Here is a 27,453-nt window from a genome sequence, read left to right as displayed (position 1 = left end):
GCTCGGGCTTAGCCAATCCGCTAGGGGGAGTCCGAGCGAAGTCCTAAGCCAGCGAGTCAGCGGGGCGGGGAGCAGGGAGGGGCAAGACGGGGGGCGGGGGAGGTGAGCGAGTGGGGCATGGGGCGGGCGACAAGCGCTCGAGTGCGCCTGCGCCGGAGGCGCGGGGCTTGGCGGGAAGCTGAGTCGCGGCGGCCGCGCCGCCCCGTAGGCCTTCGGCGCCCGCCGCCGCGTTGGAACTCTCTTTCCCGGCGTGCCGCGCGGTGCGGCCGCCCTCCGGGCCGTGTAAAGACCCCTCGGTCTAAGGCTTTCCTATTTCCTGGTTCGCCGGCGGCCATTTTGGGTGGAAGCGATCGCTGAGTGGCGGCGGCTGCTGATTGTGTTCTAAGGGGACGGAGCAGGGGAAGACGTTTGCTCTCCCGGAACAGCCCGTTCTCGTTCCTGTCCCTCGATTACCCGTGGCGTCGAGAGTCGGGGCGGCGGCTGCGGCAGCAAGGGCGGCGGTGGCGGCGGCGGCGGCTGCAGTGACATGTCCAGCATGAATCCCGAATAGTGAGTGCAGGAGGGCACCGGTCGGCTGGGGCCGTGGGGCCAGCCCGGAAAAGCCTAAGCGGGGGAGGCGAGGAGGGCTGAGGCAGAGGTGGGGGCCTCGGCCAGGGCGGGCGGACGGTGGTGGGGCGGGAGATGCCGGGAGCCGGGGCCCATTGTCTGACGGAAGAGGGATCGGCCCGGGGGGGGGGCGTCAGGGGGGCCGGGGGGGCCGACGGGGGGGGCGCCCGGGCAGGTTGGAGGCCTTGAATGCCGGGCCAGGGCGGAGGAACAGTCTTCGGCGGGGGGGTGGGGCGGTGGGAAGGGGTAGCTTCACGCCGAGGCAGTGACTTTGGAAGGAAGACTTGTTTTTAGGGTGGGAGGGCTGCCCTAGAGGGCCCTGTCAGGGCCGGCGCCCGCGCCCGCGCCCGCCGAGCTGTCAGAACCGTGGCGGTGGGAAGCCAGTCCCACTTGCAGATCTTGAGCTCGTTGGCTCCGTCCTTTCACCCCCCCTGGCCAGGTTGCAGGTAACACGGATGCTTTTCAGGGCTGCGTGGGATGGAGGGGGGGAAATGAGTAGATGGGGAGAAGAGATTTTAAATTTTTAGTGGAGGGGGGTTTAGGTTATTTCCTGGAGTTTTTTTTGTTTTTGTTTTTGTTTTTTTTTTCCAAGAAGTCACGACGGGGCCCATTGCCTCCCTAAAAACCTAAGCATTTGTGAGATTTCTTTTTTTTTTTTTTTTCTTTTTTTAGAGGGCACTGAAGTCATTTGGTCTTGTGTAAGGTCGAGGAAAAGAATAAAGAACTAAGACGTAGGAACGTTTTTTTCTTTTTTTCCTCTGATACTATCAGATTAAAGGAAGACTGCTGTCAAATTGAAAGAGAGAACGAAGGGGCTCTCTATGTAATCCGTAGGTTTTGGATTACCTGCTTGAATACTCGAAGATAGGGAGTGAGGTTCCATGACGTGTCATGAAAAGTTAATGCATTTCTTTTTCTTGCTCACTCAAGAAGTCCCCGCAGCATATGTGACACACCTGGTACCTTTCCTGGGAACTGGTGTTCACCTTCCTTGGGAAGACTTCGTTGGGCTCTCCTTCATGGCCCTTTAAATTCCTCCTTGGGTTTACCTATATAAATTAATGAATAATTGGCAGACATTTAATTGGTATTCCCCTTCAGCGTCAGAAGGCTTTGGGGGGGGGGGAATTTTTTTTTTTTTTAAAGGAAAAATTGGTATTTTAAAAGCTGTGAATGTATTTGCAGCTTTGGTCAGTTACTGCTAAACATTTCCCCTAAATAAAGGTCCACCCATCAGTTTAGCTGACTGTCATGTGTGTGTCACATGGCTCTTGCAAAATGCATTCTGACTTCCAAGTTTTGTAATAACAGTGGTTTGAAGCAGAAATGTCCCCTTTTGCACTAAACAGAAGCCGTGGTATTTCACTAAAATTTTATGTTCTTACAGAAGTTGAGGGTGGTGTTCTCATGGTGCCACATTTGGCCACGGCGGCAGTTTTTAGTTTCTTTATCAAGGGCTCCGAGGACAAAGTTGGTTTTGCATAGTTAGGGAGAATGGAACTTGAGGTACCTAATCTGGTGGTTTTCCTGGCAACAATAAAGTACATGGATCTACCACTTTACAGAGACTTGTAAACCTCCTCCGTTCAGGGAGTTTCTTATATTTGCTGAGTATGTCAAGTAGCATAAGTAGATCTTTACGATTAGTTGGACAGAACCATGACACATAAGCCTCTGAATTTGTTTCCCCTTTTGTAAAATAGGATAATAGGAGTCATTATTCGTATCGGGGTAGTTGTGAGATTTAAGTGCATGTAAAAGAAAACATAAGAGGACTCTAGGTGGTGTTATGTCATTACATGTATGGCATCGTAATAGTGCTGGGATTTAGGAATACAATCCTTACCCTCAAGGAGTTTATAATGGAGTATAGAAAACCGTTATATATGTCAAATACCAGTAGATCTAGTTTGTTCCAAATGTACAGGATGGATAGGAGAAACAAGATTTCAAAGGAGGGTGAAGGATTGTGGTTGGCTAGTTGGTTTCAGGAAAATTTTATAGAAAAGAGAATCCTAAGGGAATTATTAACAGATTTAGAGAAGCACTAGGGAGTGAGGAGGATTTTTCAAGGGGGAAGAAGGAAGAATGGTTAATAAATGGCAGTGATAGTAATTCTTTAGTAAATACCGTGCCAAACATCCATTAAATTAATGACGTTAACAGAATCAAACCCAGAAATTATACTTTTTTGCCACCGACTATATGCCAGTATCAGGTCTACTGTATTTCTATTCTAGACTAGTAACATAGGAGTTTGGAAAAACCTTTGGAAGAGCACTAGTGAGAGGAGGTGATGGGTATTTTATTAGAGGAGGTCACAAGGGCAACCAGCAGGCAGATTTTTAATAATGTGACTTCAGCAGGTTTTTTTTTTTGTTTTTGTCTTTAATTAAGTTTGTTACCATCAAAAAGTAATTAGTGGAAAATAGAAGAAAGAAGGAAAGAAATTCTTAGTTTTATTACTGAATACAAGTCCATTTACTTTTAATACCTTGTTATAAACTTTAAAACCTTGTATTTTTTCTTAAATTAAAACTTTTAGTGGGTGAGTGCCTTTCATGATTCCATGATGTTGTCTTAATACCTAGCATTTATAGCTACATATGTGTTAGGCATATTATACATTATAATACATGTGTATTATATAGCATACACATTATATGCTGATGGGAAAGAGTAGTGTACTAGGTAGTGTTTTAAAGTGCAGTCTAAATGTTCCTTGGTTTTGGTTTATAATCTACTAGTTTATTCCTTTTAGAAACATTTAAAATCTGCTTCATGGGTGCTGCTGACTTTGGAAATGAAAGTGGGTTCTTGACAAAAGAAGAGGTTTGGTTCTCTAAGAAGGAACAGGATTTTAGATTTATTGGTCCACATAGGGTTACCTCTTGGTAGCTTTTTTATTGAATGCTTTTACTTTATGATCTTCAAATTGTAAGCTTGGTTTGGGAGTGAGGAGAATAAGAAATATATCAGTCAAAGATTAAATTTTAAGCTGTCCCTTTGATTACTTTCTGTGTTATGTGGCTAATACAGGAGAAATGACAACCCTGGATGAAACCTTTATGGCAGAAATTAAGGGTAATGACTTGCTTGAATTTCAAGTACAAACAAAAAGAAAAAGCAACTGGAAGTGGATCTGAATAGTGGAAAGGTAGATGGAAAAGATCAGAACTTTTTTTCTGGAGATCTGAAGACAGATTTTGATTTTATGAGCTAGGTATTGAAGCAGGCAGTGATTATTTCAGCACACTGGCTAAGAAATGCTTAACATTATTCTCATACCAGAAACATTTTTTCTAATCCATTAGCTTTTAGTGGATTTTTTAGTGTCAAGAAAATCATTTTGGCTACTTCATCTATAAGGAATGTGTTAATAAAGTATGTGTACCTACATGAATATACCAGTTTACAATAGGAGGGACTATAGTAGTCTGCTTGGATCAACTGTAGTTCTTTAATGCAGAAAAATTTTATAGTAAGTGCCTTGTTTTTATTTTTTAATATGGCTCTGGAGTGATGTTTAAGATCATAGCTCAAGATTTAATCAGTCTCTTAAACTTTGCTCTTCTGTCATAGCAGACTCCAGGAACATTTGACTTTTTTTTTTGCCACCATTGTTTCGAATTAATCTGTCTTTTAACATAAGAGTTTGAATGTAAAAGCAACTTAATCAGTTTTGTTATCTGTCAGTATAATTTCATTAATGAGTATGTCCTAATTGGCTTTCATATAATTTTTATTTACAACTTTTTTCATTAGAAAAGAAGCGTAAATCAATTAAAAGTAAGTTGCCTTTTTGTTGTTTTGATGACTTTTTGGTGGAGTTTGTAGTAGTTTGAAAAATTCAGAAAAGTTTAACAAAAATAATAATCAGTATTCTCACCATTCACAATATGATTTCTTAATGTCTGTAGAGAAGCAGCATATGTAATTCTTTAGGTAGTTTAAGTTTCTAGGAGCTGTATACGATCTCCACAGAATGAATCTTAAGAGTTTTGTGTGAATAGACGATTTTACAAGATCATTGGAAGATAACGGAAATTTTGCATTACAAAATTTTTTTCATGATTAAGGTAAAATGAGAATTGTTGACTGTTTCTTACATATTCCAAATAAAATTTTTAAAGTTTAAAAAATAATGTTGAAGATGGAAGAGCTTCAGAATTCAGAATCAAATGTTCTCTTGACAACTCTCTGACTTTTAAGGAGAATTTTGCTTTATAAGTAATTTTATTTCTTGGATATTTCAGTTTTTTTTTTTTTTTATTCTGGAAGCAATCTTAGTAATTTTGGTACTAGCATTCTTTTTTTTTTTTGTACTAACATTCTGTTATGTTCATATCCTGTTCGCAGTCTTTTGTGTGTGTTTTCTTGCAACTTCTGACTATAAATTTATGATAGTTTTACTATTTGCAGTTGTGATAGTTTTGTTTTTGATAATTAAGAATAGATTCTTTTTTTGCTAATATTATCTACTTTTTCTTTAACATGAAATTTAAGGTCAAGTAAAATACTTTTTAAAGTTTTTGAGATTTTTTTTTAAGATTTGCTAAAAAATACTTGGGTTTTTAAGATGAAAATAAACCAAAATGAGTTTAGGATGCCAGTGCATGAGGTATTTTAGATATATAGCTTAGCAGCTTACCACTGTAAATTCAATTTTAGAGTTTTAGTAAGAAAAACTCTAGTTTTTTAGTAAAAAATGCCTGCCTTTTTTTTTTTTTTTTTTTTAATCTTACAGGGAGAGGGGAGTAGTCAGACTATTCCACTGTTTTCCTGTAGAAGGTGGAGCTGCTATTGCTTCTTTGATGTCTAGAATAGAATTTAGGGAAGAACACCCAGGTCTTGGCTTTTCTTTGGAACTGCTCTGTGAATGTTTCAGAATATAAGAGGGTAATGGTGGGGTGATATTTGAAAAAAAAAAATAGTCTTGAGGAGCAAGGGAACAAGTGGTGGTATGTTGACTGACTTTAGTAATTAAAGAAATGGGGTACAAAGGAGAACTAGGAAATGAAGTTTTTCTTGCTAGTTTTGTGACTAGTTGGGTCAGTTGGTCAGAACACTCTGTTTTATTAAATCCAAGATTGTGATAGTTTACTCTTCTGTGTGTGTATTCCTAATTCTGACAGGTCCTGTCACATGGAAGTGCCTTTGCTCACAAAGGGGACCATTCTTTGGAAACACCGTTTTTTAATAGTAGCTACTATTTAATGAGTCCTTACTCTGTGTGCTAGCCACTTGGCATAAGATCTTTACACAGGGCATTTTATGTAGTCTGTGCTTCAAACTAGTGAGCTTTACAAGTGAAATTGAATAAATTATGTAATTGAGATTTTCCAGGAACAGCAATGGATTCAACTTGTCTGAATGTATTTCTTATGAATAACAGTAGTACTTAAATGGAATTATTCTTTGTTTTTTCCACTCTGCCTATAGATCTTTCCCAACAACCTGATTGAGGGCAGTTACTCTTTTTTTTTTTTTAAGTTTTTATTTTAACTCCAGTTAGTTAACAGTGTAATTAGTTTCAGGTCTACAATATGGTAATCCAACACTTCCATACATCACCACGTGCTCATCACAAAAATTTACTCCTTAATACCAGTCACCTGTTTCATCCATCCCCCCACTCCCCTCCTCTCTGATAACCATTAGTTTTCTGTAATTAAGAACTTGTTTCTTGATTTGTCTCTTTTGTTTTTTCCCTTTGTTTCTTACATCTCACATATAATGAAATCATACGGTATTTTTCTCTGATTGACTTAGTTTGCTTAGCATTAACTCTTTAGCTCCATCCATGTTGTTGCAAATGCCAAAGGTTTTTTTTTATTTTAATGGCTGAACAATATTACATTATATATAAATATATATATTTTACATCTTTTTTGGCCATTCGTCAGTCGATGACACTTAGGCTGCTTTCGGGCCTTAGTTTTTGTAAATAATGCTGCTATAAATATAGGGGTGCATGTATCCCTTTGAACTAGTGTCTTGTATTCTTTGGGTATATAGGGAAATTATTCTTAACCCATTATGATCATGTACCCCTAGGAGCATTTGATGAACTCTGTGGACCTGCTCCCCCTGTGCATACATGCTCATAACATTTTGCATAAAAGTGTATGCTGTTAATATTTTCTGGGCCTGTTAATGGACCTTAAGTTAAAGAACCTTAAGTTTAAGAATGATTTAGGAGATTGAAAACAGAAAAGAATGTTTACTACTACTCTTTGAAAACATGAAGACCTGAATATGACAGTTTATTTTTATTTAAGATTTTATTTATTTATTTATGAGAGACAGAGAGAGAGAGAGAGAGGGAGAGGCAGAGACACAGGCAGAGGGAGAAGCAGGCTCCATGCAGGGAGCCCGATGTGGGTCTCAATCCCGGGTCTCCAGGATCAGGCCCTGGGCTGACGATGGCGCTAAACCGCTGGGCCACCCAGGCTGCCCTGAATATGACAGTTTAATTAATTAATTAATTAATTATTTTAAAAAAAAGATTTATTTATTTATTTATTCATGACAGACAGAGAGAGAGAGAGAGAGAGAGAGAGAGAGGCAGAGACACAGGAGGAGGGAGAAGCAGGCTCCTTGCTGGGAGCCCGACGTGGGACTCGATCCCGGGACCAAAAGCAGGCGCGAAACCGCTGAGCCACTCAGGGATCCCCTGACAGTTTAATTTAAAATCTGTTCCTGAACTACTAATTAGTTTTAAAATGTGAGATTTCTTTGGGCATATTTTATTTTGATGACCTGTTCTGTTCTCTTTTTTTTAAATGCTACCTTTCTGTTTCTCATTAAGTTACTAATATATGATTGTTTCTAAGAGCTTTGAAATGAGGCATACTAATAAGTTCACAGAACATTAGCATTTGCGTTAAGAACAATAGGTTATCTCTAGTATCTTTACTACCTCAGAATCTGTCTGTCTCTCATTCTCTGTGTCTCTCATGAATAAATAAATAAAATCTTAAAAAAAAAAAAGAATCCATGTGGATGTAGATAGGATAAATGCCTAGCCAAGTTTATTATAGTCTTAAGCATTTGATGAAACTTATAAGTTGAATAGCTAGGTTTACAAAAGGACATTTGAAGCAACTTTGTGCACACTGTGGATAATTATTTAGTGCTTTATTTGTAGATTGGTAGCTAATACTTGTTTTCATAAAGAGCAGTTGAGTTAATCACTTTCTAAAGCTAATGAAGTCTGAGCTCTAAAATTTACCATGCTTTTTGAGCTAAGCTCAACTTATTCCCTACTAACACAGATGTTCTGAATTAATTTAGGCAGTGAATCACACTTTTCTTTATATTTGGTCAGGTCCTGTGTGCTAGTTCATAGATGATTTGATTCATTCCTCTAGGTTAACTTACTGATATTTTTATCATCTGAGTATATAAAGTATGTCATTGAAGGATGTCATATGATAAAAAAAAATAGCATTTGGAGTTCTAAACCCTGGGTTTAAGTTCAGACTGCCACTTACATCTGCATCCTATTTATGCATTTTGAGCCTGTTTCTTTATCCATAAAATATGGTTAGTACCACCTCACTTCTGAGTCTCAACAGTAAACTGTACAGTAAGTACTATGAAGATGTTATTTGACATGTATATTCTAATAAAGAAGGTTGGAATATATGTAAATGGCAAGTAGTTTCAATTCTAAAGCTTTTTTTTTGCACATAATCACACAATTATGTCTGTTTTTTACCTTAACAATCCTTTCAGTACAGATTTTTAAAAATCTTCCTGTAAATGCATACATGTATGTGTGTGTATACACATGCATGTGCACGCACACACACACTTACAGAGTTAATTTAACCTTAGAAAAAAGCTCGGTAAAGAAAACATCCAGCCTTTTCTCTGTCACCAAGAAAGAGTATGCTAGGGGTTGGGAGGTTTTTTGTTTTTGTTGTTTTGATTATGAAACATGGACTCTGCTCCCACGTGCTTACTCATCCTCAAACAAATATAATCAATATCGCAGTATTAGCACAAATTACGCCTTGTGATAGGTACTTTTAAAGAATAGGATGAAAAAAATAAAGAATAGGATGGCTAAATAGCACAAAAGATTTAGAGAAAAGAGGTGTGATTTCTGTCATTAACAGAAAGTTTTACTTATGTTTGGCTTAGCTGGAGAGTGACAGAGCACTGAGGAGGACTCTCCAGAACCCTTGGTGTGCTAGTCATGGGATGTGGTCAACAACTAACAATTTGAGTTGTCACCACCAGCAGAAATTTTATGTATGTACATTATTTCCTCAATCCTCTGAAGAAACAGTGTCCCGTTATACAAATGGGGAAACGGAGGAAGAGAAGAGTTTAAATGGCTTGCCTAAGGGCATTCAGAGTAAGTAGCAGAATTGGAATTTTAACTCAAGGGCCTGTGATTTCACAGTTCTAGTATGCTGTTTCTAATTTACTATGTGTGGTTAACTCTGGGAATTTAAATTTTGAGCCAGTTAATTAGGCGACTAACATTTTTGTGGTCAGTTTGTTTTAAAATTCATGATTAGGTCTTTTTAGAAATGTTAAGGTTTTATGAAGTACATGTTATGAGGTGCATATTATGGTCTTCGATTTTCTCCACATCTTGTGTTGGGTTGATATTTAAAGCTGCTTTAGGCTTGAAGTTAATTATTGCATCCATTCTTGGTTTTTCTATCCTCATGACTATTGTTGAATATTTGGAGTCTTAGAAGTCATGGATGTCTTTTTGTGAGTAAAGCTAAAGAAGCAGAGAATTGCTTTTCTTTTGCTGGAGAGGGCACATTTGCTGCAGACCATGTTACTATTTTAAGTGTTACTAGACTTTCTGAGTTGTGACTAGTGTGATCATAGTACTTATAACTGTTAGTTGTGTAATTTTTAAACTTTTGCCTGAGATTCTACTGGTAAACTCCTGTGACATTTTGTCACCTATCATCTGAATAGAAGCTTTGGATAAATAGCTTCAAAGTAATGTCACAGCTCTTGAAGGTTTCCATAAAGTTACCTTGCAATTTGGAGAGGGAGGAGGAATAATAATAGCCACTTATTGTTGTGTGGCCCTGTAATGTGCCAGATACTGTGCTACAGGTTTTAGAGGCATTATTTCTAATTCTGACGAGAAGCCTAATTGGGTGGTAGAGGGTGCTAATAGAATCTCCCACAAATGAGGAAATTGAGGCTTGTGGTGAGGGAGTCCCTTGCCTCAAGACCTGACGGCTGGTATGCGATGGAGCCTGGATTCAAATACAGGTCTTTCCAGCTGTAAAACCCATGCAGGCTTTGAAAGGTAAAAGAGGCAGTGGATGATACACCTCCTCCTTGGAATAATTTTCAGCAAATACTTGTTTTATAGGTTGTAAGACCCATCTATCTACTTTCTTGTCCTCATGTATGACTTGGCACTTCCTTTAGCACTACCAAACTTCATTTTCATAATTCCAGCTTTGAATTTTTGGAACACTGTTCTAAATGGAGCTAAAATGGAATCTGGAAAACTAATTGTCTCTAATTATGAAAGAAAAATGTGTAGTATTAGGAGTAGATTATGGGGACAGTTTTTAAAAAATTGCTGAGCTATTTCCTTAAATTTGGAGGAACAACTCTTGTACTCTCAGATTCTTGATAATTGGTTCTTTGTTTATTTTGACTAACAGACTGCTTTTGTCCATAGCTGAAGGTTTATTTTGTTTTTTTATTTAGTTTAATCCTCAAAGTAATATGTGCTTTCTAAAAATCAACGTACAAATATGTGCAAGAACTAAAAGTTGTTACTGCTTCTCCAGCCTGATGGTCAATTTTGAATTGTTTTCTGTGGAGCATACTTAAGATGAGTGAAGAGGACCATGTAGGTTCAGACACAATTAAACTGTAGCCCAAGTTTTAATTAATCATTCCATACCCCAAAGTATAATAGTGTATATAGTGTAATAGTGAATTAAAATATGTTTGGCCACTACGTCATAATATCAGTCATAATTTTGTTTTAAATTTTATATGTAAGCTTAGTTTTAGGCTATTTTCAAGTTATGACATTTATAAAATGGCAACATGATTCCTATCATGCAAGTGAATTTGTTCCAGATGAAAAAACAGATTTACTTTCCCTGCTCTACCTACTTAGAAATCATTTGTTTTATGTCAGTTACTCTGGGCAAACTTGCAAAGATATTAAGTCTTTGAACAAGCCCTCTGATTAAAACTTATTCCTCTTGTCAGCATTTTTTTTGTTGTTTTTTGGCTATAAGAGTATCATGGACTTGCTGCAGACTGCAAAAAAAGTATAAAAAAGAAAATATCAATTGTAATCCTAAAATTTAGACGTGTCCATTTTCCCCCACATTTTTTATGTTTGTGAAAATTTAAAACAATGTGAAATGGGTTATACTAAACAAAATATAATCTTTTCACAATGAGAATGTTTCACATAAACAGTCCTTTTAGAGGGTTTAGAATTCCCAGTAGCATTTTAGATTCCGACATAAGCAGATTCATCCCTTACTACATATTTTTTGTACGTAGTTTGGTAACTCCATGAGAAGGAAACCATTTTACCTAAGTAGAATTTTGAACCAAAGCTTATTTTCGTGACTTTTTAAAAGTGCAATGTTTCATACTCTCACAATAGTCTTTTTTTTTAAAGGTACAGGAAACTTTCTGTTAGTGCTTGCACGCAAAGATGGTAGAGGTATCAAGATTATGTTCAGATCTTAAATATTGGACATAAAGAATCTCCAATAATGCCAAAATAGACCACGAATCGACTTATAGGAAAAACTGATAGCAAAACATTTTTCACTTGCTATTATCTTTGATGCCCCACCATCCAGTTGTTAAAGGCTGTTAATTTCCCTGAATCTACCTGTCTAGCCTTAATCTGTGTCAGTTTTACCTTTCTTTGCTTTCTCACTGAATTTTCTCTTTTTTAAATTAAAATAATATCTGCTTGCGTTGCTATTAAGTTCAAGCATCTCAAAATAATTTTCTCTGATAATAAAAATACTTGTGGGCAGCCCAGGTGGCTCCGTGGTTTAGCGCTGCCTTCAGCCCAGGGCATGATCCTGGGGTCCCGGGATCGAGTCCCATGTCGGGCTCCCTGCATGGAGCCTGCTTCTTCCTCTGCCTGTGTCTCTGCCTCTCTCTCTCTCTCTCTCTCTCATGAATAAGTAAATAAAATCTTTTAAAAAAATAAATAAAAAATAAAAATACTCGTGCCTCAAAAGCAGGTATTAAGTTTTTATTTATGTTGATTTAACTTGAGAAAACACAAACATGATGTCTCTCTTAGGTTTAAAAACTCTTTTCAAAAAGATTGTGGTTTTGTACCCATTTCACTAACGTCTTCATACTTAGTGTTTTTTTTTTAAACTTTTTATTTTGAAATAAATTTAGATTTCTAGAAGAGTTGTAAAAATAGTACAGAGAATTCCTATATACCCTTTACCTAGCTTCCTCTAATATTAACATTTTTCATACCAAGGTACATTTAAGAAATTAACATTGGTGTGTTATTAACTATAGACTTTTATTACCAATTTCTTGAGTTTTTCTGTTACTGTTTGTTTTCTGTTGCAGAATCTAGTCCAGGATACCATGTCATATTTAGTTGTTCTGTGTGTTAGCTTCCTTCAGTCTGTGAGTTTCTGAGTGTCCTGTTTTTCATGATCTTGTCACTTTCCAAAGAGTACTATTACGTATTTTCTCAAAATGTCCTTCAGTTTGGATTTGTATGAGTTTTCTCATAATTGGACTGGGGTTATGGACTTTGGGGGAAGATACTGTAAAGGTGAAGCACTCTACTCATCAAGTCATCTCAGAGGGTACATGATATCAACATGATCTTTTCCTGGTGTTACTCACCTTAATCAGTTAAGGTGGTGTCTGTCAAGTTTCTACTTTGTAAAGTTACTGTATTTCCCTTTCCATACTCTTAGCAGTTATTAAGAGCCCACACTCAGCAAAAATGGAATTAAGTTCATCCTCTAGAGGGAGGAGTATTCAAAGAATCTGTGGGTATATGTTAAAGCTGCCACAGTAATATTTGGGGGTGGGACATACTTTGAGGCCATGTAAATATCTTGTTTCTCCTTGAAGTTTCATTCACAAATTTTAGCATTCACCAGTGGATTTTGCCTGTAGCAGTTATTACTGTGGTGATCTATTGATGAGTTTCTACCTCTGAATTCCTTCAACACATACTATTTGGACTCTTGTAAGTAAGGAAGATTAGTCTCTTATCCCACTTTTTAATTTAATAATTGATAACCAGTATGAACTCATGGATTTTATTTTATTCTTTGGCTTATAATCCCATATTCATGGTTGCTTATTTTGTGGCTCAAGTTATTCTGCTTTGGCCAGCGAGAGAACTTTCTTTCAGGTTGGCTCCTGTGTCCTTTTGACATGCCACGGCCCCATCCATTTTTTCCCCCTAGTTTTTTTGCCCAAAATGTTAATCAAGGTTGGCTGTAGATCATCTTTAGTAGTGTTTTACAATGAAAGAGACCTGATTAAAAATGCAAAATTAGGGATCCCTGGGTGGCTCAGCGGTTTAGTGCCTGCCTTTGGCCCAGGGCGTGACCTGGGATCGAGTCCCACATCGAGCTCCCTGCACGGAGCCTGCTTCTCCCTCTGCCGTGTCTCTACCTGTCCCTCTTTCTCTGTGTCTCTCATGAATAAATAAATCTTTTAAAAAAATGCAAAATTAAAATGTTCTTTAATGTGTTAGCATGTGCTATGTAAAAGTACAATGCTAGATTTTGGATACACAGAATAATAATTCGGTTTATAGACAAGGTATGTCAGACATAAGAGTAGGGAAAAATAAACTCTAGACTACTTACAAGGAGAAAATATTCAGTGTCTAAATATTTAGACATGAAAAAAACTAGAGGAAGTTCTGATTTGAGAACAGTGAATAGGGTTTGCTAGAAAATCTAAAGTGGAAGAGTGATTACTAACAGTTGTAACTCTATAGATTCCTGAACTAGAATAATACAGTTTTTTCACTCAAGTCAAATTATATTGTAGACTGAAAATCCAAATTCTTGGGGAATGAAGGAAAAATAGGTGTAAAGTCTTACCGGTTGTTAAATTATTCTTTCTCTATACCAGAATTCTCACCTGTGTGCTCTATTTTTAGATTTGCATATTTTTGTCAATATTTTTACTGTGTTCTGTTTCATAAATTATAGAGAAATGTTTTTAAGCAGTCTCAAATCTCTGAATTCTCTTGAACATTTGGAAATTAATAATTTAGAGATAAGCTACTACAGTAGTAGGTGATTTTGTTATCATTTTTTTAGTTGTAGGTAATTTTAAATGCCCCAATGCAAATAACATGCTATTAATTGCACTCTCCAGGTATGTGTATTCAATTTTGATTTTGTTTGCCATTCTCTTCCGTTTCTCTGGTCATGTAGTAAAGCTGATGGTTTGGAAGAGAACAAAAGTAGTCTTTAGCAATAATTATCTCTTTGCAGAGAAGACTGCTCAACTGTTCATATTATTTATAGTAGCTGTGAACCTTAAATTATCAGAAACTCTCATCAATTAAATGAAGAATATGGTAATTGGAAAAGTTGATTTTTGGAAAATTGATTACTAATTTCATTTAACCATAATATAATTTGTAACACACTTAGGAAGCATTCCTGTTGTGTGTTGACATAAACAGCATTTGATCTTACCACATCTCTAGTCTAAAATATTTTGATACAGGTTTTCAGAAGTTAAATGATCCTTTTTTTTTTTAATGGGGAGAATTCCACTTAGATGCTAGGAAAGGGTTGTAAAAGCCCCTTCATTGGAGTATTGCTATGAAATACTGATCTGGTCTTGGAATTTGAAAGAAAGATTTATGTTTCATTGGCAAGAACAGTGGAAAGTTAACTCCCTGTATTCTAATAGTGCAGAGGAGTTGGATTTATCTAGCATAAGTCTCTTGGGCTCTCCAGGAGTACACATTACTTACATGTTCTTTCATTCCTTCCTTGGAAGTAGAAGTTCGTTGATCTCAAGAGACCATGGGTGGCATTGCTTATATCTTAACTTTACATAATTCTGTCATGTCCAGTGATTCATAAAAAGGGTTTCTGCTGTTGGTTGCAGTTTTGGCTTCTGAAGCCATTTATGGGCCTTTCAGAAGTCCTCGGATGAGCTATTATTCTTGGCTATATTTTTGTTGTAGAACTTACAGTGCAGTATGCTTTTTATTAATATAATCTTCTTTTTCTTTTTGCAGTGATTATTTATTCAAGTTACTTCTGATTGGCGACTCTGGGGTTGGAAAGTCTTGCCTCCTTCTTAGGTTTGCAGTAAGTTGAAATTGAAATGCCTTTAAAGATATTAATGCCGTGTGTGTTTTCTAGGTAGACAAAGGATTAAACAGTTTTATTCAGATTAAAGTAGTTCTTCCAGAATTGATATATTTAAAAGCCTCCAAGCATATATTCCCCGTGATATCGTAGACTCTTAAAGTAGAAGAAATGCTTTTGCTTTTAAAAGAAATTCAGCAAAGCATGATTATTAAACTTAGAATGTCTAATACTCTTGGTAGAGTTCAAATAGTTGGCCTGTGTTCAAGTGACTTGATGAAAAAATGAATTTTCAACTAAAATTTTAGTAGAATTAAAGAAAAAGGGCCTGGTACTAACTTTTTTTTGACAATGGCATAGTGTTCTATATGCTGCACTTTACGAATAGGTATATAACTTTGAACCTACTGAATAGAATCCACAGTCTCCTTCATAGTCTTTATCAACTGCCTTCAAATTTAGCATGTTTTCCTTCTCACTGTCTAGGTCATTGGTTCTCAGAGTATGGACCAAAGACCCTTGGGGATCATCAAGACTTTCTCAGAGGGTCCATGAGATTAAAACTTTTATCCTAATAATACTAAGCCATTAGTATTTACTAAGTAAGTACTTACTTAGTACTAAGACAAAAGACATTTGCCTTTTTCACTGTGTTGACATTTGCTCTGATGATGCAAATGCTGTGGTGGGTAAAATTGCTGGTGCCTCATCACCACAATAAGGCAGTGCTAAGTGCTGAACTGTATTCATAGTCATAATATTTACCTGTATTCGTGGGGTGGGTGGTGGGGAGGTGGATTTTCACTTAAGAGTGTCCAATGAGAACAGTAAAAATGATTCATTTTTAAAAATCTTGATCCTTGAGTTTTTTTTTTTTTTCAATGTTGCGTGTGGGAAAAAAATGAGGAGTACATTGTACTGCAGACTGAAGTATGTTAGTTGTCTTGAGGAAGATTAAAGCACTTGTATAGGTGTTTGAGTTGTGAGCTGAAATAGCTGTTTTTTTTCCTTTTTTTTTTTTTTTTTGTTTCTTTTGTTTTACTTGAAAGAATGGACAAACTGGTAATGTAGAATTTGGTGGTATTGCACAGACATTTCCTCAAATCAACTGAGACTATCTTTGAAGGAAAATATCTGATAGCATTTGCTGTAATGAAACTCAAGCTTTCAAGGGAAAATTAGAAGTTTAGAAAACTTAAAATTCATCACTATGAGTTTGATAGGATGCCAGATACTGTGACTTTTCTGATGAGTGACTATATTAATATCATTTAAAAAATATATAATTTCATTATATGTAACAGTGAAACCAAGGAACTACTAGAATAAAACATAGGTGGCTCTTTTTATTCCCCCCCATAGGTGGCTCTTTAATCATGTATGAAAATATTTTCTAACATGGAAACATATCAGGAAAGAAAGGGTTTTTAAATTTGATTGCATTAAAATTAATGTCACATCCATGAAAATGTTAGGAAACACGATACTAGCAAAAATACATATTATGAGGAAGGGATGATAGTCTCAATATATAAGAAAAGGATGTTTGTCCTAATGGAAGTATGGGCAAACACTACACAAGCAGGCAGTTCACAAAAAAAAGTACAAATTGACAATAAATATGAAAATTTCAGTTTTATTTGAAATCACGGACTTTAAAATTAGGTAGTACTTAATTTTTATTAAATTGGTAAATAGTAAAATCAGGAATCATCCCTAATATTAAATCAGCAGTGCTAGGTTATGTTGGAAGAATCTGGCATCTCTTGATGAACATAGTTACAGCCTGAGGTGTCTGTGTCTGAGAAAATCCTCTCTGGGATGCTTTTTGATCTAAGTCTCAGGTGTTCAGTACTGCGTACCTGCACAGTAGAATTGCCCAGGAAGCATTTAAGAAATACTGATTCCGGGCCCCTAGAATAGAGATGAGTTGCAGAGGTATAATAAAGAAATGTATAAGCTGCAGGAGCACAGAGGAAAGAATCTCTGTTAGCCAAGGAGTTCAAGAACATTTGGACAGTCGGTAGCACCTGAGCTAAGCATTGAAGAATGAATAAAAATTGTGACCCAGGAGCTGGGGATTAGGAGGTACGCAGAAAGAGATGTTGAAAGCTTGGGCAGAAGGAAGAGCATGTGCAGTGGCACAGTGGCATGCAAGTAAGGCACATTAGGGACCTAGAAGAATTCTGACAAAGCATTTATAATAAGTACTTACAACAAAATGCCTGTTGTGGGAGTGCTAAGTGAATGCACTCATTCTCCATCCACTTTCTGTAGTACCTGATACTTACCAGACATTCAATTAAAAAGAAGATTTGAAAAAAATGAATGCCTAGTAATGGTGACCCAGCATTTTGTCACATTGCATTCAGTGCTTTAAAAATATCCTTTTACCCAGTGATTCTGCATGTGCATAGCTACTTCTGGCCACCTGGGACTCTTTCTCATCACATTTTACAGTTTTCTTAAGAGATCGTTTTTGTTTTAATTTCATGTATACATTACATTCATCATTACTGAGACTTGCCCACACTGATCCCTCCCCTCCCCTCCCCTCCCCTCCCCTCCCCTTCCCTTCCCCAAATGTGTCATTTTATTCCTATGTACTTTATTATGCATTTCTAAAAACGACATTTTTGGAGTGCCTGCCTGGCTTAATTGGTGGAGCATGCAACTCTTGATCTTGGGGTTGTGAGTCGTGCCTCACATTGCAGGTGATTACTTAAAATCTTTTTAAAAAATGTAAAAAACTGGTCATTTTCTTATAAAATAGTGCAATTGTCAGCTTACAAAATAAATTTCACTGATTGTCGCCGAAGTGTGGTATCATAGTTGGTTTCAATCAGGATTCAGGCATGGTCTGTACATTCCATTTGGTTGTTTGCTGCTTAAATCTTAGAGTTTTTCCAACGTTCCTTTTTATTTTATGTATTTTTCGTGTCTTTTAACTTTTCACAGAACTTAGGCAGTTGTCATATATATTATCCAACATTTTAGATTTGTCACTTTGTTTCTTTGTGGCCAGTTTAAAATTATTCCTTTATTTCTTGTGTTACACAGTATTTGGAAGCCCCAGAACTGTGATATTCCTATAGTAGCTACTAGCCTCATGTGGCTATTTAAATTTAATTAAATTTGAATAAAATTTAAAATTCAGTTCCTTATTCTCACTAGCTAGTGGTTACTGTATTGACCAGCACAGATTATAGAACCTTTCCATCATCAAAGCCCTGTTAAGGCTGCTCTTAATAGATTTAGGCCCATCTTCGTTAGCAGAGTACTTGGTAGGTGTTGCTTTGTGCTTGCATCTTTAAGATTATTCAGTGGGTTTAGGTGGTGATAGCCTCATTTCTCTATTCACATATCTTTTTGAAAAACATTTTCACTTAAAAGTTTTGTTTCCGTTCTGAATAACAGATACTTGAGAAAAACAGGTGCAGTTTTAAAAGTTTGGGTTTAAACATTGTTCACACAAAAACTTATGCACAGATGTTCATAGCAGCATTATTCATAGTAGCCAAGAAGTGGAAACAACCCGAATGTCCATCAGCTGACGGATGGATCACAAAATGTTGTCTGTCCACACAATGAACTTATTCAGTCATAAAAAGGAACGAAGTGCTGGTACATGCTGTAACATGGATGAACCTTGGAAACTTTATGCTGAATGAAAAGCCAAACACAAAAGGCCACATACATGATTGTATTCACATGAAATGTCCAGAATATACAAAGCCATAGGGACATAAAGTGTATTGGTAGCGGTTTCTGGAGTTAAAGGGGAGATGAGGAAATAGGGAGCGATTGCTACTAACAGTGTTTCCTTTTAGGGTGATAACAATGTTTTGCAATTAAATAATGGTTATGGTTGCACAACTTTGGGAATATACTAAAAACCACTGAGTTGTGTACTTTATAAAAGTGAATTTTATGGTATATGCATTATATCTTGATTTTTAAAAGTCATAGCTAGGAAATTGACTTCTAAAAACACTGGAAGAGAATGACATGATCATTTCTTTGTGGTGAATACATTGGATGGAGGGTCAGAGAAGCAGAAGTTTTGCTGATTAGGCGATTCGAAAAATCATTTGTAATCAATGAAAATATGCGACCTCTTTTGATATGATGTATGTAAAGAATTTGCCTAGAGAGGTTTGGTAACATTAGAGGACAGTTCTTTAGAAAATCCTAAGAAGAAACTACTATTAAACAATGTATTGTAATCTGAACATGAACTGAGTACTAGAGTGGGATAAAGTAGCTGTTCTCAACATGTTATGGCTTATAAGCTTTTTCAGCTTTGTAGATAAAAGTTGACATGTTTTCTTATTTCCTCTGTTGAACATTAATTTTATTTGTTGACCTTTTTTCCCTTCAGGATGATACATATACAGAAAGCTACATCAGCACAATTGGTGTGGATTTCAAAATAAGAACTATAGAGTTAGATGGGAAAACAATCAAGCTTCAAATAGTAAGTCATTTTTAGACTAGAATTTGTTTTTGGAAATTATTTTGGTAAATTTAGAATGTAGTATGTTATTTTTTAATACGCTAAAATTTAAAGGATCGTAAGAATCACGCACCTATGATAGAATGGTAGAATAAGATTTAGACTTAAAATGATTTCTCAAAAAAAAAATGATTTCTCTAAGATTACCTTCCTCATTGAATTTGCTTTTCATAAAGCAAAGAAATACATGTTGTTAAGTCAAACTTGGTCCTAGTTCTTGTGCTTTTACCAGCAGGGTTGGGAGGTGTTGGGGTAAGGGTCTCAGTTGAAATTTGTCTTAATAGTGAAAGTAGATTAAGCATTTTCTGGTGTCTTACTGTGCCGAATACTGCGAAACATTAAAAGGAACCTTAGGAGAGGATTTTCATATGTGGACAGTTGAAGAGTTTTATTTAGTTCTTTTGTATTTATTAGATTGTATGTACCAACTCTGTAGAAAGAATTTTATTGAAGAGGAAACTTCCATGTTTTAGAGCTCAGAAAATTAATGCCAAGGGATTTAATAACTTGTCCACAGTTAGTGGCAGAACCAAATGACTTACAGCTTTCTTCAGTATTTTATGTCCCTGTGCCATCCTAGCCCCCTTATGGGTTCCTTCCATCCCCAACCCCAAATTAAAAATAGGCAATTGTAGTTCAGTTGTATCACCTTTGTATGGGTTTGGGCACTACCAGTATGGACATACCAGTGGTCTTTAAAAACACTAATTTCTTAGTATCTTTTGGTGTTGACTCTTCATATGAGGTAACATAGAAAACCAGTGACTGCTAGGAGTTCTGGATTTGGAGTCGGAAAACTTGGATATGTTGTCTTCACTTTGGTATTTACTAGCGAAAGAGTCATACGTTTAACTTACTTCAGCCTTCTTCCTGGGACTCCATTTCTTATCTCTAAAATGACCATGATGATACTTGATTTACTAACTTAAAAGGTAGTTGTGAGAACCAAATTTAGTAGTTCTGTATGTGCACACAGTGATGTATGTGAAAGCCCATCGTAAACTTTTGGGCATTATATAAATGCTACTGGTCATGTGACATACCCAAATAAATGGATGTTTGACAGGTTTTTTTTTTAGTTGCTCCCTTTTCTCATCTGCCTTTGATAAGAAAAAAGAAGGTACATTACAAAAGAACTGTGGACTTCAATACAAGTGAACATACTTGATACTATAAATTAGGACTTGCAAGGATAGAGTTATCAAAAATAGCTTTTTTTCTTTGAACTGGTGAGAGTATGTGCCATATTGATTTTTCCTGTTATATGTAGATTGCCAGCTGTATACTTGGTGTATCACAAATACTTTTGCAAAAAAAGATGTACTCAGCTGTCTAATCATTGATGTGAAATGATTATGTGTGATCATTGAGCTCATAAGATTTGAGTGTATGTTTGTGAAACATCCATTTATTATTACTTCCCTGTGGCTGGAGGGCATCTTACAGGTCAGATACTCAGTCTTCCTTTCATCTTCAATGGGGATTTCCTTTCGCTAGCTGGTGCCTTTTTTTGAACACTGCTGGGAAGTTCACCATTTTTCAAAGCAGTTCCATTTATAAATAATTTTTTAAAAGATTTTATTTATTCATGAGAGGCACAGAGAGAGCGGCAGAGACACAGGCAGAGGGAGAAGCAGGCTCCATGTGGAAGCCTGATGTGGGACTCCATCCCAGGTCTTCAGGATCAGGTCCTGAGTTGAAGGCGTCGCTAAACTGCTGAGGGTTGTCCTCCCCCCCACACACCTTTTTTTTTTTCTTAATAAATAACTTTTGATTGTTAATTCTTTATATTAAGCTGAAGCCAGTTTCCTTTAATTTCTCATATTCTTCTGCCTTTTGGCACTGCCTAAACACAATTCAATTTTGATTGGCAACCTGCCTTTTAGATTGATCTTACCACAACTTTCTACCCCTGAAGTCAGTCATTCCTTTCTGGAAGCATGTTTCCAGAGCCTGTTACAGTTCGAGTCACTCTTGCACATTGTATGAATGCCTTTTATTAAAATGTGATTCCTCAAATCAAATATGAGATAGTCCAGCCAGTGTGAACTACATGTGGCAAATTTTCTTTTGATTTGGACTTTGAATTTTTTTTCTCCTCCCTTGCACTTCAGGATTCATGCCCTTTTCTCAAAATCCATTCATTTTTTTTTAAATTTTTATTTATTTATGATAGTCATACAGAGAGAGAGACAGAGACACAGGCAGAGGGAGAAGCAGGCTCCATGCACTGGGAGCCCGATGTGGGATTCGATCCCGGGTCTCCAGGATCGCGCCCTGGGCCAAAGGCAGGCGCTGAACCGCTGCGCCACCCAGGGATCCCTCAAAATCCAGTCAGATATGAAGTTGTAGAGATAGATGAAGGAAACAGGGCCCCATAGGAGGAGATTCCATTTTAGTGGGAAAGACAAACGTGGGAAAATCAGTTACCCTGTGATTATGAGGGGTAAGGAGAATTAGATACAAAGGGTGATCAGTTAGAGAGGAAGGTACTGTTAGGATGAAAAGTCACAGGAGTTTTCAGAGCGGAGAGGAGACATCAGACATCTTACTCTTTGGATGTCTCTGCTTAGCTACGATTATTTATGTTAACATTTGTTCAGAAACAATTTCTTCCTTTTCTTGTCTAACGTTCTCTTTGTGAAAAGGGTTGGTGGGTGGAAAGGGAACCCCTATTTTACAGAGCAGCTTCTATAATCAGGCTAGGCATTTTGCAAACATTAGTTCATTTAAACCCTGTTAGCAGCTCAATAAGGTGAGTGATACCTAGGATCTGTAGATGAGGAAAGTGTTAGGTGACTCTCCCTAGTGTAAAATAACCAGGAATGTAGGTTTGATGTTTTGAAGTCAGGTTGCCTTGACTCCAAAGCTCATGCTTCTTCACGGATATCCTGAAAGACTTTGAGGCTCCTCACTTATACAGTAGATCTAAATAGTCTTCTGCGCTCTCAACCTTAGTACTTTGGACAGAAAAGGTAATCAAGCTGTGGTGACTTGTTTTTGTTTGTTTGCTTTAGATTAACAGTTGTTAACATTTTACCTTATTCGCTTCATTCTTTTTTTTTCCTGGAGCATGCTAAATTATGGACATTATGCTTTACTCCAAAAATACTCTAGAATGCATCTGTTTTACTGTGTAACCACCATTTTCACATCTAACAAAATTGACACTAATGTCATAATATTCTCTAATATCCAGTCTGTATTTGGATGTCCCCCCGGATTGCAACTTGTTTTTAACACCCCTAAGTGGGCTGGGTCTTAAAAAAAAAAAATTTCACTGAGTGTTCCTGAACCTTTAGTTCTGCCATTTAAGATGTTAGTGGAGATCAGTGTCAAGTTCATAGGTATATTACAAAACCTTACAGTTCTTACCTTTGAAGGCTGTTGGGGTGCCTGGCTGGGTCAGTGGACTCTTGATCTCAGGGTTATGAGTTTGAGCCCCATGTTGGGTGTGAAGATTGCTTAAAAATAAAATTTTTAATAATTTTTTAAAAGGCTGTTACGTCTTAATCTCCACTTAGGCATCGAATCCATTTTTTTGTTTTGTTTTGTTTTGTTATTGGTAACCATTAAGTAACCACTGTGCTATTTCCCCATCAGTCAAGGTGTTATATTTTACCAGTAGCTTTTAGTGGGGTAGGTAGCTATTCTAATTACAAAAGTATTTTAAGAAGAGGTCATCGAGTAGGAGTAATTGCTCTTCTTAAAACCAAGCCTTAACAATTGAGTTTGCCTCTTGATGTTTTTAACAGTGTTTTTTAAACCCAGAATTTTAGTGTAACAACGTAAGCATTTCTTTTCATTGCTTAAGCCTACATGGTTGAAGTGTGGTAAATGGCTCTTAAAATTAGTTTTATAAAGGTATAAGGAATCATCTTCTTTAAATTGTTTTTCCTCGGATTGACATAGTATCTTCCTGAGATGGTTGAAGCGCTGTCTTGACTAGTAGGTACCAGATTTGGGTCCTTTCAGTGCCTGTGCCAGTAAGTGGAAGTATAGTGTTAGCGAGGTGTTAGGAAAGCTGCCGGCCTAATAAGTCAGCCTGTCTCTGCATTCATACTGAATGCCTTGCTTAATGCTAAGGGCTCTAGGGTATATGAAAAGTATGATCCATTTTCTGAGCCTTCAGGTATTTGCTAATAACCATTAGCAGTTTAGTAGTGTGAGCACTGAGTGTCATGTTTCCATGTCAAATGTTGATAATCTCCAAAACTATGTAAATTAAACTGTTCTCCCTCTTCCTTCCCTTTCCTCCAACTCTTACTTAATGGAATTTTTTGGATTTCTTGATTGTTTTTAACAGTGGGACACAGCAGGCCAAGAAAGATTTCGAACAATCACCTCCAGTTATTACAGAGGAGCCCATGGCATCATAGTTGTGTATGACGTGACAGATCAGGTAAGTTCTGGGGGTACGTTTTGTTAGTGACAAAGTAGGAAGTTTAAAGCAGGTACACTGGTATTTTTCTCCCCTCCATTATTTGAATATCCAACCAAAATTTTACATTATTTTCCCTTAATAGAAAATTTAGTAATTGGCTTTACATTTGCTTTCAAGGGACTCTGCTTATATTTATTATCAACGAAATCTTTTGATCATTTCAGCAAGAGTTCATAGGGAACTGTGGATTGTTTAGTGTGTACTGTGTTCTTGGTGTTAAGTATTAGCAGGAATTTGCTAGACCTCTTAGAGTTGTCTAAAGTGAGATTAGAGGTCTCTGTGTGTGGAGGATATGGGTCCGAAATAGGATGAGCCGGAGGAAGATTTTTAAGAGGACAATGAGGGGGCACCTGGGTGGCTCAGTCTGTGGAGTGGCTAACTCTTGGTTTCAGCTCAGGCTCAAGCCCCAAATCAGGCTCCATGCTCAGCAGGGAGTCTGCTGCTTCTTTCTCTCTGCCCCATCCTCCCGTTTGAGCATGCTCTTTCACTCTAAAAGAAATAATCTTGGGGCAGCCCTGGTGGCTCAGCGGTTTAGTGCCACCTTTGGCCCAGGGCCTGATCCTGGAGACCCAGGATCGAGTTCTGCATCGGGCTCCCTGTGTGGGGCCTGCTTCTCCCTCTGCCTGTGTCTCTGTCTCTCTCATGAATAAATAAATAAAATCTTTAAAAAATAAAATAATCTTTAGATGCTCATTGTTCCCCTCCCTCCCCCTTTTTAAAAAAATTTTTCCCCTCCCCCCTTTTTAAAGATAAGCTGTTGAAAGAACATAGGGGATATAGAGGTAGTGTGAAGATGGTGGTCTAGGGGCCATGAATGTTCTTTTGATAAGAAAACTTCAGGGTCATTTTTTTCTTATCAAATAATGAAAGGTAAACTTTGACTATTAAAATAACATTTTTCTTGGGGGCAGATGTTAAATCTCACTGCTACCGTGAAATCATAGCTAATTAAGAGATAGCTAGAATCCTAGACTTTAGTGCCATTAGAAGTATTGGGTCACTGATGTCAATAGAAGATATGATGTTAATTTTAAAAATCTCAAGTCATTACCATATTATGAAGTATCAAAATTTTCCTCCCCTCAATAGGTCTGTGAAAAAGAAAAACATCTTTCTTTACCTTGGACCCATTTATTTAATATCTTTTGATATCTCTAGTATTAACATGTAGGTAGGCACTCTAGTATATGAACCAGCGTTTTATCAAATTTCAAAAACCAGGTTTTTATAGGTGCATTTAAATTGCATATTCCAAAACAGCTAGATTTGACTGAGCTGTAGTTTAATGATGAACTGGTGTGTTCTCTTTCTTAAGCATTAAAATTCTAATCTCTTTTTCATGCAGGTACGGCTAGTCATTTTAGTATGTCACTTCACTTTCTTCCCAGCACAGCTCAAGTTGTCTCACTAGTTTCTTCTTAGGCCAGGAAAGACCTTTTACTTGCTTGTTTAGAGCCGTTGTGTCCAGAGCTATGATCATTCTTAAAAATGTCTGTTTTCTTAGGAGTCCTTCAATAATGTTAAACAGTGGCTGCAGGAAATAGACCGTTATGCCAGTGAAAACGTCAACAAGTTGTTGGTAGGGAACAAATGCGATCTGACCACAAAGAAAGTAGTAGACTACACAACAGCAAAGGTATGTTTCAAGTTTGATTTTCAGCCAGAATTTGAAGGTGTTCAGTTTGAATTGTGTGTGGGTGTGGAGTCACACGACAGCCATAGCCGCCTACATAAGTGCACTGGATCACGCAGATAGTGACAATCCATGCAGTATCTATGGATTCACTTAAACTTAGTCCTTCCTCACTCCCCATTTCAGATGATAGAAATGCACTAGGTGGGAAAAAATTGTCAGTGTTAATTAAGCCTTCCTATTCTCTTAGGAATTTGCGGATTCCCTTGGAATTCCATTTTTGGAAACCAGTGCTAAGAACGCAACGAATGTAGAACAGTCTTTCATGACGATGGCAGCTGAGATTAAAAAGCGAATGGGTCCTGGAGCAACAGCTGGTGGTGCAGAGAAGTCCAATGTGAAAATTCAGAGCACTCCGGTCAAGCAGTCAGGTGGAGGTTGCTGCTAAAATTTGCCTCCGTCTTTCTCTCACAGCAAAGAATTTGCAATCTGAACCCAAGTGAAAAAACAAAATTGCCTGAATTGTACTGTATGTAGCTGCACTACAACAGATTCTTACCGTCTCCACAAAGGTCAGAGATTGTAAATGGTCAATACTGACTTTTTTTTTATTCCCTTGACTCAAGACAGCTAACTTCATTTTCAGAACTGTTTTAAACCTTTGTGTGCTGGTTTATAAAATAATGTGTGTAATCCTTGTTGCTTTCCTGATACCAGACTGTTTCCCGTGGTTGGTTAGAATATATTTTGTTTTGATGTTTATATTGGCATGTTTAGATGTCAGGTTTAGTCTTCTGAAGATGAAGTTCAGCCATTTTGTATCAAACAGCACAACCAGTGTCTGTCACTTTCCATGCATAAAGTTTAGTGAGATGTTATATGTAAGATCTGATTTGCTAGTTCTTCCTTGTAGAGTTATAAACGGAAAGATTACACTATCTGATTAATAGTTTCTTCATACTCTGCATATAATTTGTGGCTGCAGAATATTGTAATTTGTTGCACACTATGTAACAAAACAACTGAAGATATGTTTAATAAATATTGTACTTATTGGAAGTAATATCAAACTGTATGGTGATAAGTATTGTTTTAATTCTTACGGTTAAAGGGAAATAGAGCCTTGCATTATTTATACTCAAAACAGCCATTTGTGTGTGCAACCAGGGCACTCGTAGACCTATCTTAGAGCAGCATCCAATATGCTTTCCAGATAATATACCCAGTAAATGACCGAGGGAGGCTTCTGTGCTGTGTAGGGATTTAACCAAGCCTTAGCGGTTCAGGGAGACTAAATTGTATGGAAAACAAGTTTAGAATGTATGCTAGCTAGTCTGTTATCTCTGCTCCTTCTCTGAAACCATCCGAAATGGCTTCATCGATCAACATTTCGTTAATTCTTCTGTGGTAGAGGGGAGGTGGAAAGCAGCACACCTTTCCTAACTGGCCAGTGATCAGACGAACGTGTGTGCTGATATTGTTTCTTCCATGCTCTGAGTCACGTGTCAACTATTTGATCCTCCACAACTGTATAATTTAGGTTGGAGGAGAGTTAAAGCATTAAAGTAGAAAACAGGAAATTTACTATTGATTGCCCTAATTTTAGGAACTATATCCCTAAAAATTAACTGAAAACACAAATGCTGGGTGGGAATGATAAATGAGAAAAATGTATTTATTTCAGTGGAATTTTGCACATGTGAAAATTTTGTTAAATAGGACCTTAAAGATCCTAAGGTTTGCTTTTATGGTGGGAAACAAGAGTCTCGCTAACGATGACATTTTGAGGTGATAGATGTCAGAGATTGTTTCCTTGGGGTTGAAATAGCAGCCAAAACATTTTCTCTACTTAGGCGCTTGGGATGTGGCTGTTGGCAACACATTTTATGGTGGGATCTTTAATCCAATGATAAAATTTAAACGAAAAACAAGC

The 27,453-nt window shown here is 37.2% G+C and overlaps 1 protein-coding gene across 1 annotated transcript; it reads left to right on the top strand.

The window, feature by feature from the left end:
- The first annotated feature begins 341 nt into the window (after positions 1-341).
- On the top strand, positions 342-26,583 carry RAB1A (RAB1A, member RAS oncogene family). The gene is made up of 6 exons (XM_041757356.1): positions 342-549; positions 14,855-14,927; positions 19,309-19,404; positions 23,750-23,845; positions 25,392-25,523; positions 25,771-26,583. The coding sequence occupies exons 1-6, from the start codon at positions 527-529 to the stop codon at positions 25,966-25,968; spliced, it is 618 nt and encodes a 205-aa protein (XP_041613290.1). The 5' UTR covers positions 342-526; the 3' UTR covers positions 25,969-26,583.
- Positions 26,584-27,453: the final 870 nt, after the last annotated feature.

The sequence above is a fragment of the Vulpes lagopus genome, chromosome 5 (assembly GCF_018345385.1).
Source record: "Vulpes lagopus strain Blue_001 chromosome 5, ASM1834538v1, whole genome shotgun sequence".
Classification (NCBI taxonomy): Eukaryota; Metazoa; Chordata; class Mammalia; order Carnivora; family Canidae; genus Vulpes; species Vulpes lagopus.
The sequence above is the reverse complement of the archived record's forward strand: the minus strand, read 5'-3'. Positions and strand labels throughout refer to the sequence as shown.

Coding starts and splice junctions, on each gene's coding strand:
- RAB1A (XM_041757356.1), top strand. CDS start 527: ATGTCCAGCATGAATCCCGAATA. Junction 19,405..23,749: donor AAACAATCAAGCTTCAAATA/GTAAGTCATTTT, acceptor TGTTTTTAACAG/TGGGACACAGCAGGCCAAGA. Junction 25,524..25,770: donor TAGACTACACAACAGCAAAG/GTATGTTTCAAG, acceptor CTATTCTCTTAG/GAATTTGCGGATTCCCTTGG.